At 39.5% G+C, this 17,775-nt stretch overlaps 1 protein-coding gene across 1 annotated transcript; it reads right to left on the reverse strand.

Moving 5' to 3' along the window:
- Window positions 1-380: 380 nt before the first annotated feature.
- Window positions 381-17,411, reverse strand: adam19b (ADAM metallopeptidase domain 19b). The gene is made up of 23 exons (XM_041990136.1): window positions 16,531-17,411; window positions 16,161-16,273; window positions 15,989-16,059; window positions 9,056-9,134; window positions 8,843-8,919; window positions 6,808-7,009; window positions 6,641-6,706; window positions 6,200-6,271; window positions 5,908-6,074; window positions 5,633-5,717; window positions 5,256-5,395; window positions 4,979-5,156; window positions 4,800-4,889; window positions 4,470-4,665; window positions 3,391-3,499; window positions 3,085-3,301; window positions 2,847-2,924; window positions 1,685-1,793; window positions 1,452-1,581; window positions 1,204-1,297; window positions 745-1,107; window positions 568-665; window positions 381-460 (listed from the first exon to the last, which is right to left on the reverse strand). Exons 1-23 carry the CDS (start codon window positions 16,646-16,648, stop codon window positions 454-456), a joined length of 2,859 nt encoding a protein of 952 aa, XP_041846070.1. The 5' UTR covers window positions 16,649-17,411; the 3' UTR covers window positions 381-453.
- Between the last annotated feature and the right edge of the window lie 364 nt (window positions 17,412-17,775).

Below are 17,775 nucleotides of genomic sequence, written 5' to 3' on the forward strand. Positions count from 1 at the left end.
TTTTCTTAATATAAGACACCATTTTCATAGTTAACTGCGCTTTCAGAGGCACCATGTTCTGTACAAAGGCTGCACTGTAAACATTCAATATCCTTTACTTTTTGAATAAATACTGCTGGAGAACTTCACATTTCCCTTGATATTTAGGATATTTAAATAATGGAAAAAAAAAATTAAACTTACAGCTCCAGCTGTTTCAAGTGGATAAAGCAGACACATGAAGACTGAACGTTACAAACCACTGATGAAGCCTAAAGCTTACACTCCAAACATATTCTGTGCAACCTCTTCCCCATTATAATCATACCTTTTTTCTCTCAATTTACATCAGTGTAAATACAGTGTCAAGTTTTAATCCCACAGTGCTGCAGCTTTTCTTCTTCAAAAGACAGTTTGAGGCAGTCCTTTACGGGATGTAAATGGTGGTCCCCAAAGCCTCCCTGAGCTCCTCCTTTAGGCTCTAAAAAGACATGAAGTTGAAACATTTTTTAAAAGAAAAAAAAAAACATCTTTTTAAAAATAGTTATTGATGGATTTGTGGCAGTAAATTTAAAACAAATGAGCCACCTGTTTGGCTTTTTCTGTCCAGCAGATGGAGCCAAAGCAGCTTTTGTTCTCTGTAGGCCCTTCACAGTCACATGAGAGGTTTTCACATTATGTTGTTCCTTCACAAAAACAACAAGTCAGGTCTTTCTTTTAGTTAACGAAGGCTAAATATCAGTTGCCAAATACACATTCACATACCACTGATGGTTTGTTGACAGGGCAAGGTGGTGGAGGTCTGCTTGGAGGGTCTGGACGATGTTTATTTATTGCTGAAGGCATCATCTGGCTTTTAGGATCCTGGGAAGATAAAGCTGGAGGGCCTGGTATTGCTGCAAAAACCTGCCTTGGTTTCTGTACGGCCACCTGGGTGGATTTAAAGGGTGGGGGGTTGTTACCCTGAGGAGAGTTTTGTTTCAGAGAGGCTACATGCTGGGCCTGAGGCTGCGGCTTCTGCTCCTTCTGCTCTGAAGTATAGGCAGGTATGGGAGGAGGCTTTACTGCTGGACGCACGATAGCAGGTCTGGGCCGAGTTGGGCAGGATGGGCTTGGATGAGGACAAGACTTTCCACGTGGAAGAGCACAAATAGGAAAATTAATTTTTTTCTTGAATTCCCAACATTACATAAGTAATCTTAATGCATTAGTTTGGTTTTTTACCAAGTCCTGGTTCTTGAGCAAAAATGTTGGGTTGGTGTGACCGCTGACCTGAGCGTCAGCATGCAGAGGCTTATTGTCCACTGTGATCGAACATCTGTATATTAGAACACAGTAAACACAAATAAAAATCCATCAATCACAGTGGACATCCAGACAACCTGTAGACTTAGAAATATATATATGAATAAATCACTTGCATTTTTTTGTTGATGTAAATAAGGAATATCTAACATTTAAGAATGACATACTTTGGCAGTGGTTGTGGAGCAGCGGGTTTCAGTGGACGGAGTTTATGTTTGTGGCGGCACCATACTCCAAGAGCAACCAAAAACACGAAGAAAGCCAGCAGAAGACCAAGCAAGACTGGAATGAGATTACCTTTTGGAATATGAAATAAACATGAATTAGAAAAATGAAGTGATCTGCAAGAAAAGCCTCATAACACTATGACAACAATTTCATGTCTTAGCATGTGTCTCACTTTGGCTGAGGACAGGTCCACTGTCCACACTTCCCCCTGAGCCCTTCTGGTTGCACCAAGGTGGAGCCCAACCTGGGTCGCAGTGGCAGTTGTGGTTGTTGTTGCATAGCTGGTTAGAGTAGCACAGAGTTGACTGTTATATACAGCTGACATTATTTTATTTGTTTTATCACAATGATATGCAGGTTTACAGAGGTCTTTAAATCAGTTCTAAGTGGACTCCAAACCTCTAATTAGATAAAGTTCAGACATATTTTCTTTTTAATTTAGCATTTTCACTGGCAGCGTAAGTACACCTTGCTAGTACCGAGTTGGACCCCCTTTTGCCTTCAGAACTGCCTTAATTCTTTATGTTATAGAGTCAACAAGGTGTTGGAAACATTCCTCAGAGATTTTGCTCCATATTGACATGACAGCATCACACAGTTGTTGCAGATTTGTCGGCTGCATCCATGACAAGAATCTCCTGTTCCACCACATCCCAAAGCTGCTCTATTGGATTGAGATCTGGTGACTGTGACTCTTCTGACCTCTGACATCAACAAGGTATTTTGGTCTCGACACTGGATATTTGATCTTTTTCAGGTCATTTTCAGTAAACCCTAGAGATGGTTGTGTGTGAAAATCCCAGTAGATCAGTGGTTTCTGAAAAACAGCCAGTCTGGCACCAACCATGCAACATTCAAAGTCAGATAAATACTATTTTTCCCTGTTCTGATGCACAGTTTGACAGCCATGTGATTGGCTAATTAGCTCTTTGTATGCACAAGCAATTGAACCGGTGTACCTTATAAAGTGGCCAGTGAATGTATATTTTCTACTGACATTATAGATCTGTTTCCTTTACTCAACATTTAACCTCTTAATATAACTTCTTAGTACAGCTTGCTGCATAAGTACTTTATCATGAATACTTTCATTCAGTTTTGTTACATATTTATGTACTTTTGCTTAGTCACTCATATACTTGTACTGAAGTATTCTTGCATTGTTTTGTTAATACTTTTAATTACATTTTTAATTAGATAAATTATATGAAAGTTTTTGCACTGCTGCCAAGGATGCCAGCTTTCAGTAATTGCATGCATATGGCCAAATGTTCCCTATATGTCCAGTAACATGCATCCCACCAGCATCCCTACCGAGACAAATAGAAACTTACTCCATGTCCATGACACTTGGCATTGCACTCATCAGCTTTGAGAAAAGATGCATTGCGGCACTCTCCATTGAAGCAAATCTGTTAGAATAAGGAAGGGTGAGAGGAAGAGCGTTAGTGAGGTGTTTAGAGAAAACAACTTTTGCACAATGCAGTGAAAAGATACTGTTTGCAAAATACAAGTGAGACCACAAAAGAAAAGGAAGCTCTTTTGCACTCATGTAGATCCTGTTTGACTCACCGAGTCATCACCACACTTGGTTCCTGTCATGACCAGGCCCGGGTCCAGAGTGTCACTCTGTGGCTCCTCGTCTCCCTGACCAAGCTTGTACACATGTGTTCCCATACACAGAATTTTCTTGTTGCCCAACATGACCGTAGTTTCTATGCGGACTGCATTGTTCTCTATAGGCTTGGAAGCTGAAGTTGAACACTGGATCTTGCCACATTTGACATCCCTAGCATTTATAGAAAAATATAGATAAACTTAAGACAGAGAAGTATGTAGATGTTTCTTGAGTGTGAAGCTGGATGTCTTGGTCTTCACCTGTCCCTGCAGCTCCTGTATTTCCCAAGTGTGTCTTTGCCACAGTTCCCATACATGTCGCCAGCTTCATTTACCTTCTTAAAACAGAGGTCAGGGGCTGGACGGCTATCTGTGGATTAAAGAGAAATAAACAGACACTTACAGTACAAATACAGTAAATACATGATGTGAATGCTATGTGATCACCTGACAGAGACCACATGGATGGATGGATGGATGGATGGATTTAGGAGAGCACAAGAATCTGACAGCCAGTGAAATTACAGATGTTTAGATTATATTTTAATCAGGTCTTGATCCTAAAGCATTTTACATTATTAGGAAATTTACAGAGGCAACAAATTATTTCAAGTTTTCAACAAAACTGGCACAGATGATCCTCAATCAACCCTCAGAAAAGATATAATTTGGATTTTATGTTTTGAAAACAGTTGGCCTGCCACAGCCAATTAAAAGCAACAGATAAGAATCATTTCGAGTAATGATACTAAACGAAAGCAAATGAAATATTTAGCAAGTTATAGAAAAAGTACTGTGAGCTTATTAATATTAATACCATTAAGAAACATTAATGTCATTACATTGGTGTGTTTTGGACATTGATTTTAGTTTGGTTTTCCCCTTTACACTAGATGTGAATAACTTGGAAGTAACTTTGAATTAGTGCTGAGCAATATCAAGATTTTCAAATATATCGGGACTTAAATGTATTAAGACTTAAATCTTAATAACTATCGATATAGAATGATAAGTTTCGTTTACATCAAGGGCTTGTTTTGAGTTGAGAGTATCTTTTCTTTTTGCATTTTGCACAACTGAATTTTTGTTATGGTCATTGAAAAGTATCTTTAAATTTATTTTGTAGTTTTAATGCATGTGCTTCTGATACTTAATGAAAGTGTATTTGGCACTCAAGGCTGTAAATTAGAACTGTCTTTTTGGTTACTGTCGAGTTGAGATATATATCTTATATTGTGATTCAGGTAAAAAATATTGGGATATTCAGTTTGGTTCAGATCAGCCCTAATTTAAATTTAGCAGCGCAGCATTCATAGATGTCATTCATTCGGTTTACCCACCTCGTCCCCAGAGTGATTGACACTGCTGCTCCAGAGTCAGACACATGCCGGTGTAACAGTAGGCCTGCCCATCTGCACATGATGCACCATCCGTTAAGTAAAAATTAGCAGGACAAGACTCTGCCTTTCCGTCACAGTACTCTGGAAGATCACACGGCCCAGACGGAGCTCGGCACAACACGCCTGGGCTTTTCAGCTTTACGGTGAGACATAAAGACAGGTAGAGAAATTTAAAGAAAAATTATGGTTGAAATGTTTTCAAACAGAAGTAGACGTAATATTAACATAGCAACAGGTAAAAGAAGATCAAATAAAATCACTGACTGCTACCTTGCAGTCATGACAGCAGACTCCGTGGGCACATTCAGCACCAGCTTTCAGGGTGCAGTTGTTGGCGTTACAGCAGGGACTGGTGCACTCCTACATAGAAAGTGTTGTTGAGTGAAATGCCATGAGGCCTGAGAAAAACGTCCAGTGGAAATTATTACTGTACACAGACACCCACTGACCTCCTCCTCTCCACAGTCACATTCCTCTCCATCCTCCAGGTAACCATTGCCGCAGCGCTGCCCTCCATACATCACCCTGGTGTTTGGCAAGTTGAAGAGACATTTCCCTCCCCCAGAGTTCAGGTAGTTTTTCAGCTCCCTCTGGTTACAACCATTAAACACACGGGGAAATGGATCTCTGTGCCGAGGGAAGAAAAGGAGCACAAATACAGAATGCAAGTGAAATTAAATCAAACTTCAACTTTAAAATCCAATCATTTAACCCTCTAAACCATACCCAGTAGCAGCAGCCATGATACAGCCTCCATCTTCTGCTCTCGCCTGGCAGCAGCCCACGCTGTCATGACTCATACCAAAGTTGTGGCCCATCTCGTGTGCCATGGTGGCGGCAATACCAACAGCTGACTTTGAGTGGTCCTGTTCAACAGAGGAGTGAGCTGACTCTTAAAGACTTTGAGACCAGTAGAAATAAAAACCTAATGCAGGATGACTAAACTGATCATTTTTCTAATAAATTGTTGTTAATAGATTTATTTTTGCAGCAGATATTAACAAACATTTACCAAACTGCATAAAGTGGGTAATTCCTGCCAAGAGTAATAGATTTATCTCTAAATAATGATATAAATATATGTTTACAGTCTTGTCTCTCACCGTGTTTACTCCACCAGACTGATAGTCAGAACACATGGCTTTTAGAGGTGCCAGCCCGATGGTGGTACCTTGGAATGGCTTTCCACTACAGACAAACAAACCGCTAGTAATCAGCTACAACTGGAAAACAACCCACTGGAATGCAATGTGTATTAATTATAAAGTCACACAATGAGGATGAAATCAAATAAGAGATCTTTCCCAAGGGTCAGAAGGCTTACTGAAGGCACTGGAGAGTGGAAAGCATAAAAAATGGTTGAGTGAAAGGTACTAACGTGATAAGCTGAGCATTGTCGTTGGGCAGAGTCTGGAGCTGTTTGCGTCTCCAGGACAGGAATGCGGCCAGAGTGCTGTGCGGGTTATCAGACATGTTGATCATGTCCTGGTTGGTCCACACTTCCAGAGCGATCAATGCCACACGGATACTTAAAGTCTTATAGTACTGTTGATGGGGACCGAGACAAGAAGAGTGATAGACAGGAATTCATTAGTCACAAATACAAAAAGGTGTAGTTCATTTGAGTGCCTAGTTTATGGTTTTTATGGCAGTTTTGTGTGAAATGTTACCTTATCAACCAAGTTGGCTGCATCCAGTAAAATCTGCTTGGTTTTCTCGAGACTACTCCCATGCCTCTCAAACTGCACGCAACATAAATCACACTGAGCACATTTTCCAAGAAATAGGGGGAACTCTCACACGTCAGATGACACACAGGTTGTAATTTAGAGCTTTAAAGAATTTGGCTTTAAAAAGAAGTTTGTGAGCAATCTGCAATTAATCAGTAAGTATATATGGTAAAAACAGCCCACATAGGACTAGATATAGTATATACAAATACGTATCACAAACCACTAAAAAAGGAAGCTGTCTTCAAATGGTCTTTTGATGATGAATTCTGCCCACACAGCTGACTTCACATACAACTAACTCCCACATATTAAGGTGTGATACCACAAAATTCATTCTGTTTCAAAAGTGACCAGATAAAAGCATTACATCATCCTCACCTCAGCCTTGTCTGCTACCAGAAGTAGCTCTACATATTTCATCGACTGGCTCAGTTCCCTTTTTTCCTGCCGGAACAGACAAAACAGTACAATATTGTCATATTTTGTGCAAAGTGCTTGCAATAATGTCAGAGATTTAGTTACTGTTTATGCCTTCCTGAACCCACCCTCCTGCCCTGTGGTGACATCGTTGCACGGAGGAAGTCATTAAGCCCTTCTCCATGCTCCTCATTGCCATGGTGATGAATGCAGCTTCCCTTAGGTAGATGGAGGCTTTCTGCTCTGAAAACAGCATGCTCCTGAGCATCCGTGGAATTAGGAAGAGGCTCTATCAGGTAGCTGACACTTGAGTTTAGAGAAATCATTCCCCTGATGAAACGAGACACCACAGATTGTTCCATTCAATCAACTTCAGGAAATCAATATAGGTCACATATCGCTTGTACTGCTCTTCAGATTCTTCAAAAATAATATTCAATGCAATTTATATGCATAATTATTAATTATGTTTTCAATTTAAAACAGATGAAAACTGCATAGATTTCATAAGATCTGTGATCTCTTTATACAGTTTTATGGATGGGTGAACAGAGGGACACATGTCTCAGTGATTTAGTGCCCTTTACAAATGAATATCAGCTGGAAGAAACACATCAATACATAATCCTCTTTCTTCTTAGATATGAGCGCAGAAACTGGAACACAAAGACAAAAGCATGCACACAGCAGCAGGTCACACAGCTGCAGAAAACATCTGGAGAATCCCACATGTCAGCATCAGTCCTTGCTTTGTTTGCATTTCCTCCAGTGAATCTACATTAAAACGTATTCATTTGTTTTTCCTCCAGATGCAGAGCGATGAACCCATATAAACACTCATATGGCTATGATTTTTGGCTGCACTCGCAAGTTCCTCCTGCTGCGGTCTATCTTTTCTAAGTGTCTCCAGGAGGAAACATCAGCTGCTCTGGAGCCACAAAAGGAGAAAAAGGCAGGATCTGTACTGAGCTGTACTCAGTGAACCAACCCTGGAGCCAGTGACCTATTAACTTATTAGACTACATGATATATTAGGTGCTATGGTTCATCCAGACTTTGATAGCAGTGTAAAGGGACGTGCAGGATTTGGTTACATCTTATTTTGACTACAAAATCTCACTTACATGCAATCTTATACTCCCACTGGTCAGCTGTTAAAATATCTGCATTCCCTTAGTTTGGAAAACAAATCCAATATATATATATATATATGGGCAATGGTTATGTCAACATAAAAGAGTAAAATTCATTGCAGAACATTATGAAAACATTCTCTGTAGTGCTAGCTAAGGAGTGCCTAAGTCCAGTTCTCGATAGCTACTATCCTAATATTAGCTATTATTAGCTATTATCCTATTATTGTTATTATGAAATCTGTTTTGATGTGTGCATGAATTGCTTTTTTTTTCATGTAAAGCACTTTGTGTTGCCTTCAGCATGAAAAGTGCTTTATAAATATGATTGATATGTTGATATCCTTACTCATCCTGCAAGGTTTAGATCAGGGGTGCCCAAAGTTGGTGCAGGCCGCTGTCCTGCAGATTTTCAAGGCTTCCTGCTTCAACACACTTGACTCAAATGAAATAGATCCAACAGCCAATTAAATTTTGCACAATGATTCATCAATTTGAGTCAGGTAGTTTTGGATTAGGGACACATCAAAAACCTGCAGGATTGTGGCTCTTGAGGAGCTGGTTTAGATGCATCCCATCTCCAACACACCTGAATCAAATTAATGGCTCATTACTAGGCCTCTGCGGCACTAAATGACATACAGATGAGGGAATTCAGCCATTTAATTCAGGTGTGTTGGAGAAGGGATGCATTTAAACCTTGCAGGATAGTAGCTCTTGAGGACTTGGACACTCCTGGGCTAGACTTTCTAAAATTAAGCAACCTTTTGGTGATACAAAGCTACTTCTTAGCTTTTATACATAATGCTTGAGGTTAATAAAGACAAAATTTTGAAAACATTATAGTATTTGAGTCTAGATTTTGTGAACATTTGAAGTAATCATCTGCTGATCCAAAATGTGTGTCACTAGAAGACAATTGAAGATGCAAACTATACATTTTAAAGATATACTCATAAACACAGCTGCACAGTTGAGTCTGTATTTACTAACTTGCCACTGTTTTCAATACTATAAACATTTTCCTCACCTGAGTCCTGAACAAGTGCTAACAGCAACGCTGGAACCTTCCAAGCCCAGAACCTCGCCATGGTAAAAACAGTGTCCCTGAGAGAAAAACAAACCAAATAACCAATGCTACACAAAGCTCCATGCATCATAAAACCTTTAGAATTTTTTAAAATGATCATTTTATGATACACATCAGCAGTTTAGAAACATCATGCCGTCTCTTTAGACTTACAGTGTTGGATGGAGAAGAGAACTTGCGAGCTCCATCGGGAGCGTACCATATTTCTTGATATCCATGGGCCAACAGCTGCCTGGTGAAAGCAAACACAAACACAGAAGATATTGGAATATATGTTGTATCAGACATTCAGTCTATAGTAACAGCCAAAGTGTGAAGTCCTGATGGTCAGATTTATGTACCTGAGTTGATCTAAAATGAATAACAGATGCTGGAAAATCTTTCCAACAGCACATGAAATGTTCATTCTGACATAGACAAAGCTGCTCTAAGGATTTAGACAAGGATTCTCACAAAGATAGCATAAAAGCACAAAAAGAATGACTTATTGCTGTAATAAAACCCATATGTACATTTCTGAAATAACCCTTTTTACCTCCAGGGTCAGTATAGCTAAAAAGGAGAAGACAACTTCCCCATGCTGAGAGTTTAAGTCACTGGAATGTCCAGACGGCATTTGTTTGACAAGGCTTTTATTTACTCATGTGCCCTAATTATTATTCCACCATACAGAAATTTCTCAATTGCTATACAATACAGACACCACAGGAGAGACTGATAAATGAGAGGCACAGACGGATTTATGTAAAAACATTCATTCTCTTTAAGTGATACATTTCATTCATCTTATCCTCCATCTGTGTACATCTGAGCGAGTGTCTTTGGACTCAGACCAATACTGCTGCTTATTTTCCTGTCTAACTCCTTCCAACTGTGTCTCAATCCATTCTTCCTGTTTTCATTCATAAACTTTGTCTGGCTCAGAGCTGTTTTTTTTTTTTTGTCTGTAAATCTCTTCTCATCACTCCTAGGGTCTAACTCTGATCCTTCAAACAGGCCACAGCTGCATTGAAATCGAACTACAGAGAAACTTGTACACACCAAACAAAGAAAGACCTTATTTTTTGTGTATTTTCAGTTATTTTCTTTCTCACTTGCATCTGGTTTTAATTAATCATAATTGTTTGTAATATAAACCATATTTCCATAATTTGGGACATATTAAGACACCATTCTCACATATGAAGGACAAAAGTTGCCAGCATAAAACCTGTCTACTGAAGAAAATTGTTTGGATTTCACTGTCTGTCCTAAAAATCCAACCTATATTTCTATTGAAGTTCTATTTATTCATTTATTTATTCTATTTATTTAGTGAATTTAAAAAAAAAAGAAAACAAGCAAATGTTTTGGCTAGCTATAGCCTTGATGCTCCACATGCAGCTTTCAGACTTGAAAGTAGTGTCTTATAAGTACTTAATTAAGCATATTTTCCAAAATGTCAAGCTGTTCTTTTGAAGCATGATGAGGACAAATGACAGGAAGATTCTCTCTGCCTTTTCAGATGCCCTCAAGGAAGATGAGCCTCTTGAAACAATGACAGCCTGTTGATGCAATCTAAAGCATGTCAAAGACAGAAGATGGCTATTTCATCCTTTAACAGACCACCAATCTGGGAGAGGAGGGGATGTATATTCTCATATAACAAATCAAGGAGAGGGCTTAAAAATGATCAGTCAGTGGTAATATATCCAGCTGATGTCACCCTAAGCAGGGTAACCCCCGCTATGTTGCGAGTTGACCTCCTAACCTCATCTGGCCTTTTTCTTGTTTTCCTGCTTTAACTCCACAAAGATGTCCATCCCCTTCTGCTCTAATCTCTGCAACTCCCTCATTTACTTTCCCAGGAAAAATTAATGACTAAATAGCTGATGACTGGCTGAACTTTACTCTGCTGCTGTTCCACAATCACAACACAAGAAAGCTAATAAGCTACTTCTTCCATAAGTAAAACAAACTTGGTTTCTATTGTCACTTCTGTTCACATGCCAGTCAGCAGCTCTGTGCCTGAGCTAAACTCTGCTGACTTACAATCACTGGGGATAACAGTGTGTAAACTAGTGGAATGATGGCTATATAACTTGCCACAGTGTGACATGTAGACTCAACATGTCATTAGTAAAACTATATTATCTGCATTTAAAGCTAGCAATGCATTTAACACACCCCTGTGCACCAACTGTTGTATTCTGTGAAAATGCCATATCAGAGTGAAAAGGAGGTTAATATCTTGCTTTGATTGCTTTCTACTGAAGGTGAAATGCTAACTACTTTAACGTACTGCAAGTACCTAAAGTTGGCAAGAAAACACATCAAATCATTTGGGCCAATCATGTTAGCAATTTAATAAAAGTCTGAGACAACTGAGGAAAGACCACTTTATTTTACTTTATTTAATTTATTTTATTAGTATTTTCCACATCATCCTAATTTGTTTTGCTTTAAGGTTAAAAATAATCTCTGAATTAATGTGTCAGTCGATTTGACTTAATGCACTTAAATAACCTCTGCAACATTTCTACAAGATCAACTGTGGATGTGCAAAGTTCCGTTATTTTGTGAAACCGAAAATAACAGGTAACAATAGAAGCAGAAACCACAAGTGGGAAGGTGTAATCAAAGGAGCAGGTTTCAATATTACTTGCTTTTCATTTGAAAAATAAAACGTTAGTGTCCCTTAGTTCAAGCAGATAGATGATTTCCTATCTGATGACAAAACTGCTCTCCAAAAAGATCATGCTATGAGTTAGCTAAGGTAGTTGACACCAGGACATTAGATTGTGTCAAATCTATTATTCAGTTTTAGTTTTAATTCATGTTTGCTTCTGATCATGGGGTGGTAATGCCTAGTTTGAATCACACTTATGTATGAATGATCATACGTTTGAGTGTGTAATCAAACACCCTCATCACATTTTCCATGACCAACGGAGACATCTCTATTTTATCTGAAAAGCAAATGACTGTATCCATAAATGCAACCAATTCTAAAGATTGATCCAACAAATGTTAGAAAAATAATCATAATAAAAACTATAGATGATTAACATTCTTTTCAACCATTTATGCCAGCTGCACATATTACATAATTACATTAAAAGATACCATGCTATTCATCACAATGAAGGAAAGCTTCTAAAAATGTACAAAATGGTCATTTCTTTGCCAGTTTATGAACTTGAGCTCACATTAAGTTAGCCAGCATTGGGCGCCATCGACCTTATTTCACTTCCAAGCCTCGAGTCAAACAGCATAAAACTCTGGAACCTCCCTTTTGTTAAACCCCAGGGCCTGACGCCTAAATTGGATTTGGTTGAATACTATAAAAGATTTCAAATCAGATTGTAAAAAAAAAACTCTATGTGATGGTGTGAGTGCTGCTCAACAATGTCTGGATTAGATCCAACACTCAGACACATGCTGCGATTGAGAATCGCAGTGCTGGCTGAATCAGGACTGTCTGGCAGTGCGGCTGAGACAAAGAGTTGGTTCAACATCAGGAGGAGAAAGAAGGAGTGGGGGAGTAATGCTAATGTACTTGGAAGATAGCGAAGGAGGAGGGATAAGGGGATGTGGGGTAATGCATTAGGGTCAGTGGGTTGCATTCTCTCATAGTATCAGATGACATCATTGCGCTGGGGTGGGGAGCGGGAGAGGGAAGTCTGATGCAAAGTCAAAATACCACTCAGCAACAGATGATGAAGAGGCTTTCATTGCAAAGGGAGGATGTGTGAAAACACAGGCCTAGATTAAGACGTGCAAGCAGACTAGACTGCAACACTGTGACACTAAACACACACAGGAGAAACAAGGACATGCGAACGGGTCCCTTGCTGTCCTCTGTGTTGACCTGCAGTCCGTCAAGCCTGTCTTTCAAGTCTTGTTTGTGTTCTTTTGGGGTGTAAAAGTGATTGTATATATGTCATCTGTCTGCGTGTGGCCACTGACTCTCAAACTTTGACCGCAGAGCACGCAGGGTGGGTGTATATTTGTACTAGAGCCCTGGGGAGTATCAGACAAGGTGAGGAGGAAAGAAATGAGAAAGAATGAGGTGCTCATTTCTGAGCTGGTCAGTGGAAGAAATATGACGTGAAGACAAGATAAGAGAAGAAAAAAATGAGAGGAGAAACAATGCTGGCTACATTTCCTAAGGGGGTGCTTAATTCAGGTTTGTGCTCTTAATGGTGTGCAGGAAGGGCATTAAACTGAAGAACAGAGAAAGTCAAGCAGAGGAGGAAACTGACATATTCACACAAGTCATATCTAAACCAGAGGGACATAACTCACACCCAAGCTGACCTCAGCTGCCTCTACTTTCCTCTTTCCATGACTTGTCTCACCTCAACCCTTCTCCTCCGGTCCATCATTCACATTCTCACAGTTTCCTCTACATTTCACTTGGTGTTTCCATCACTTTTCCTGCTCTCGGAGTCAGCACACACTCTGGCCCCTGCCTTGCTCTTAACTGAATCAACCCTGATGGGTGCACTGTAGCCTTTCATTAAGATAAAAGCTCAAGCAGACACACATCCATACCAATGAAGTGCAAACCCATGTGCGCATGTGCACATTGACAAGCATGACCAGGGAGGACAGAAATGGATTGAGTCTGGATTCCAGCCATCGGGAGAAGTGATGCCTACAAATATTCAGTGATGTTTTGCTCCATGCTTTGATTAGTTTGTTCATTAAGTAAAGCCTAGATGAGGTGAAACTGGATGAAAAGGAGGACAGCTGAAGAAAAATAACATTAGAATGAGATTACGCTAGTTTGGGTCCCCCCTTATCTCCTGACTGTCTTGGAAACACAGTTTTAGGTACAATGAGGACACAAAGGAGTAGCCAGGACACAGAGGAGGGTACTGGCAGCATTTTCTCTGGCATTTATCCCAGGTCCAATATTAATCTTCCTGAAAACAAGCTGCTCTCTTCCTCAGCCCAATCTTTAGTCTCTCATCGTCATTTGTGCCTCTACATTAAAGGAAAAATTAAAAGGTAGTAAAACCAGTATAGGATTCTTTGTTTTGAAACTCAGTGTTGGGAGAAAACCCATGGACGGTGCGGGCATGAGGTGGTAAATCTAAGACTAAATAATGGGTCAAAAAAGACAGATTTCTAGCCCTATGTTGAGAGCTGTGAAACTATTTGGAAGTAGACCGTATATATAGATTTTTGGGATGGGCAGGAGGACTGGCACTAATAATAAATTCTATAAGACAGAAAGAGCCAGCATGGCAGGATGTGCCATTTTTGACATTAACAGTATAGTGCTCTGCTTTGGTGGAAGCACATAAAGACAAATGGAAAATTTAGCATTGCTGTACAACATGTTTCTACAACATTTTAATATTCTACTTTTATGTCTTTTTTTATTTACCTTTACATTGGCTTTGCTTTACCATTGCCATGTTGTCTTGATTAACTTACTATCCCTTGTTTGCATTGACATTATGTTACAGCTGTAATTAAGCATTTTAATGGGGTTAAAGCAAACACAGTCATGTATTAATTGTGATATTTTTTATCTGTTTGCAGTGTAAGTGTTGGAAGTGTTTTTTCTTTGTTCATATAACAGTCTGTTCTTTGCTTGGACCCACCGTGCAGGATTGGTGAAAGTGGCCAGCCCAGCACTTTTTTATTTCAGGTGTTGGTAACTTCATAGATTATATCCTTGGGTAAAACCAAATAAAAGGTCTCTTTTAATCTAACTTTTTTAAAGTTATGTATAATAACTGTCTCTCTTGGGTATGTATATGAGTTTTGAATTAGTTTGATAAAGCTGTTTTTTGTAAAATGGTACCATCTAAAGCAGAACAGATGATTATTCAGTTGAATATATTGTATAAGCAGTTAGATTTTGGACTACCAAGACTTAAAGGTAATATGTTTCAGTGAGCTTGTAGTTACAAAATCTTAATATTGTGTCATGTATGGAGAAAATACAAAGAAAAAAATGTCACATTACTGCAGTTATGCTTGGTTAAAATTGCAGAAGTGATTTACAACAGTGAGAAAACCTTCACACCTTTCCTGTTCTAGGGAAGATTTGAAATTGCCCCAAATTATTTCAAAATACACACCTTTGTGCTTCTCTTTTTCACAACAGCCTGTAATAATTTGTTAAGACAGAGTAGAATATATCAATCTTGTTCCGAGGAACAGGTTGTAAAAGCTTAATCAAATCAATCTCAAACCTCACACATCAACTTCCCGTCACCCCTTCTCTGTTTTCTTACCACACACACACACACACACACACACACACACACACACACACACACACACACACACACACACACACACACACACACACACACACACACACACAATTTGTGATTGATGAAAATTCCTTGCCCAGGAGGAAACTTAACAGTGTGACCACCTGCTGGGCAGATAGAGCAGGGGGAGAAATCCCTCAGGGGACAGTAAGTCAGACACAGTGGAGTCGCTGTTTTGTTAGGATGACTCCACTAGGAATGAACGACAGGGATGGCATGACACTCGAGAGTAAAAATGGACTTCATTCCTAATGTTCATCAAAGCTCCACAATTATATGCTGGCTCAAATCCAAAAGTGATAAAACCACTGCTCTGTTGTCACCGCTGATATATCAAGAGTTGCAACCCTCTCTGCTATTATAGTGTCTATTAAATGGGTAAGTTACTCAGCTCTCTTCCTATCACCATCCCATTGTTACCAGACAGGAACCGCTCCATCAGATTGCAGGATGTTAGGTGCAGAAGCACAATCTCACTTCCTGTTAGCCCAAGGCACACAGATCGGGTGTCAACCCTCTGTCCAGAAACATTGCCCTCTTTTCCTCCCCTTCTTTCCCTTCTCATCACCCACAAGGGCACTGACCTTATAAATGCGTCTATGTGACAGCGAACATCTGGTCAAATAAACAGGAGCAGCCGGAGCAGTCTTACTGAGGTCTAACAGGATGGCTGATACCAAAGATGCTCAAACTTGATTTAATCAGTTGGAAAACCTGCTTTTTCCACCATTGTCTTGTTGTTCCTGTGGAGTTGCTTCTCCAAACTGCTAAATTTGATCAACACATAACAATAATCTAAGTTACTCACTCATTTTTTTCCAGGTGTAGTCTGAGCTCCTGGCCTTCAGCTGAGATCAGAACCTGAACCACTAGGGGATGCTGGCAGGAAAACATTTTAAAAAAAGGCTGATAGTGAGATGTTATATAAAAGCTGAGACATTTTGTTAGTTAGGTGCAATGACAGCGCCATACATCCTTACATCTTTGATGTCAGATCTCTTGTGCCTGAGAGGATGCAGCCACACAGGATAAGTGATTTCATAATTCTGTATGTTCTCAAGGATGCTCTTTGGTGTATCCTGCTTGTTTACTCCTGTTGGAAAACAAAGAAAACTGTGAAAAATCAGTCGAAAATATCATATAAAATACAATTTTTCGTTTGAATCACTTTAATGTTTATATTAACAATAACAATGCTGAATCAGCACAAGTAGCCTAGCCGATGTGATACTCTACTGAATCTCAAAGAGAAAACACATTCATACATGCATGGGCTACTGATGTGCTCCAAATAAATAAATAAATAAATAAATAAAAGGCATAACTGATCTGAGAAACAACCGGGCTTACCGTTGTAAACACCGCCTTCAGCGGCAGCAGCAGCAACACACAACAGAACAACTATGAGAGAGAGATACTGAGAAGACAGCGCAGCATCGAGAGATGGAGGACGCGCTCCTGGAGGCATTATACAAACAAACAGCTCCAAACGAACTGACTAGTTTGTGGCATAAACAGTCAGTAGGCCAGCCTGCAGGACGGGATTCACATCAAATGGAGGAAACGTCGCCGGTGTGACATCGCGATCCGCCGCCGACGCCGCTACAGTTAGTCTGAATTAGATGCTTGCAGACCGGCGCACATCTCTTTCAATATCAACCCCTCCCCTCCATTTACACACACACACACACTGGTTGTCCGCTGAGTCGAGCAAAGGCAGGATATGATGAAAAGATGTTTGAGTGAGAAACACTGAAATCACGATTTTGCCTAATATTAGACACAATGGAAGCACACGATGCAGAATGCGCAACTGTAGACAGAATCTGCAGCTTAATTGTGGTTGGAAATAAAAATAAATTTGTCTCTATTTGCTTTAACGCAATTTCTTAAAGTGATACTCCAGCTACATGTTACAACACTGGAAATTTGCAAGCAAAAATTATGGAAGGAACAAAAAGTGGAGACCAAGACACGACAAATACGCTGAATTCCGGCGCCACTGCGAGCACAAAAATGTTCATCTCCGACTTTGAGAGCGAGGAGTTTCAAACAGACATTTGCATTTTTAATTGTTCAAAAGTCAACTTCCACACAGTAAACACAAAATATGTAAGTACCGTCATTTTATCCGTTTTAAATCTAGTTTCAAGGATTACATGGCAGCAGGGCGGGTACAAACATTTTTTGATTGGTAGGGTCACAGATAGGGATCAGGGAACATGTAAGTTAAAAAAAAAGTGGGGGGTAGGGGGTCTAGATTTTTTAAAATAATGGATTATTGTAACTAAAGTGGTCAAATAAAATGAAAAAAGCAATGAAAGCTTTGTAGAAGCAAAAAGCAATGATTTTATCTTTTAAAAAGTAAATAGGATGATCTTTAATCGCTGCTGCACAAACACATTTGATGATAGCCAGAAAAACTTTCTTTGAGCTAAATCACAATTTTTATTGGTATTTCTTCAGCATTGTTGGCCATTTTAACTTTGTGCAGTCATCACTTCAATGACTAAAATAGGCTTACAAATTTAATTATTGTGATACTGCACTTTGCCCTCCAGAAACACGTCAGTATCCCACAGTTCCATCTTTGTA

Source organism: Melanotaenia boesemani, chromosome 7 (genome assembly GCF_017639745.1).
Source record: "Melanotaenia boesemani isolate fMelBoe1 chromosome 7, fMelBoe1.pri, whole genome shotgun sequence".
Taxonomy (NCBI): domain Eukaryota; kingdom Metazoa; phylum Chordata; class Actinopteri; order Atheriniformes; family Melanotaeniidae; genus Melanotaenia; species Melanotaenia boesemani.

What these genes read in the sequence shown, in the direction of transcription:
- adam19b (XM_041990136.1), bottom strand. Translation starts at nt 16,648, where the DNA reads ATGCCTCCAGGAGCGCGTCCTCCATCTCTCGATGCTGCGCTGTCTTCT. An exon ending in TGAAGGCGGTGTTTACAACG is followed by an intron (nt 16,274 to 16,530) that starts GTAAGCCCGGTT and finishes GTTTTCCAACAG; the next exon opens with GAGTAAACAAGCAGGATACA. An exon ending in TCTGCTGTCATGACTGCAAG is followed by an intron (nt 4,666 to 4,799) that starts GTAGCAGTCAGT and finishes CTCACCGTAAAG; the next exon opens with CTGAAAAGCCCAGGCGTGTT.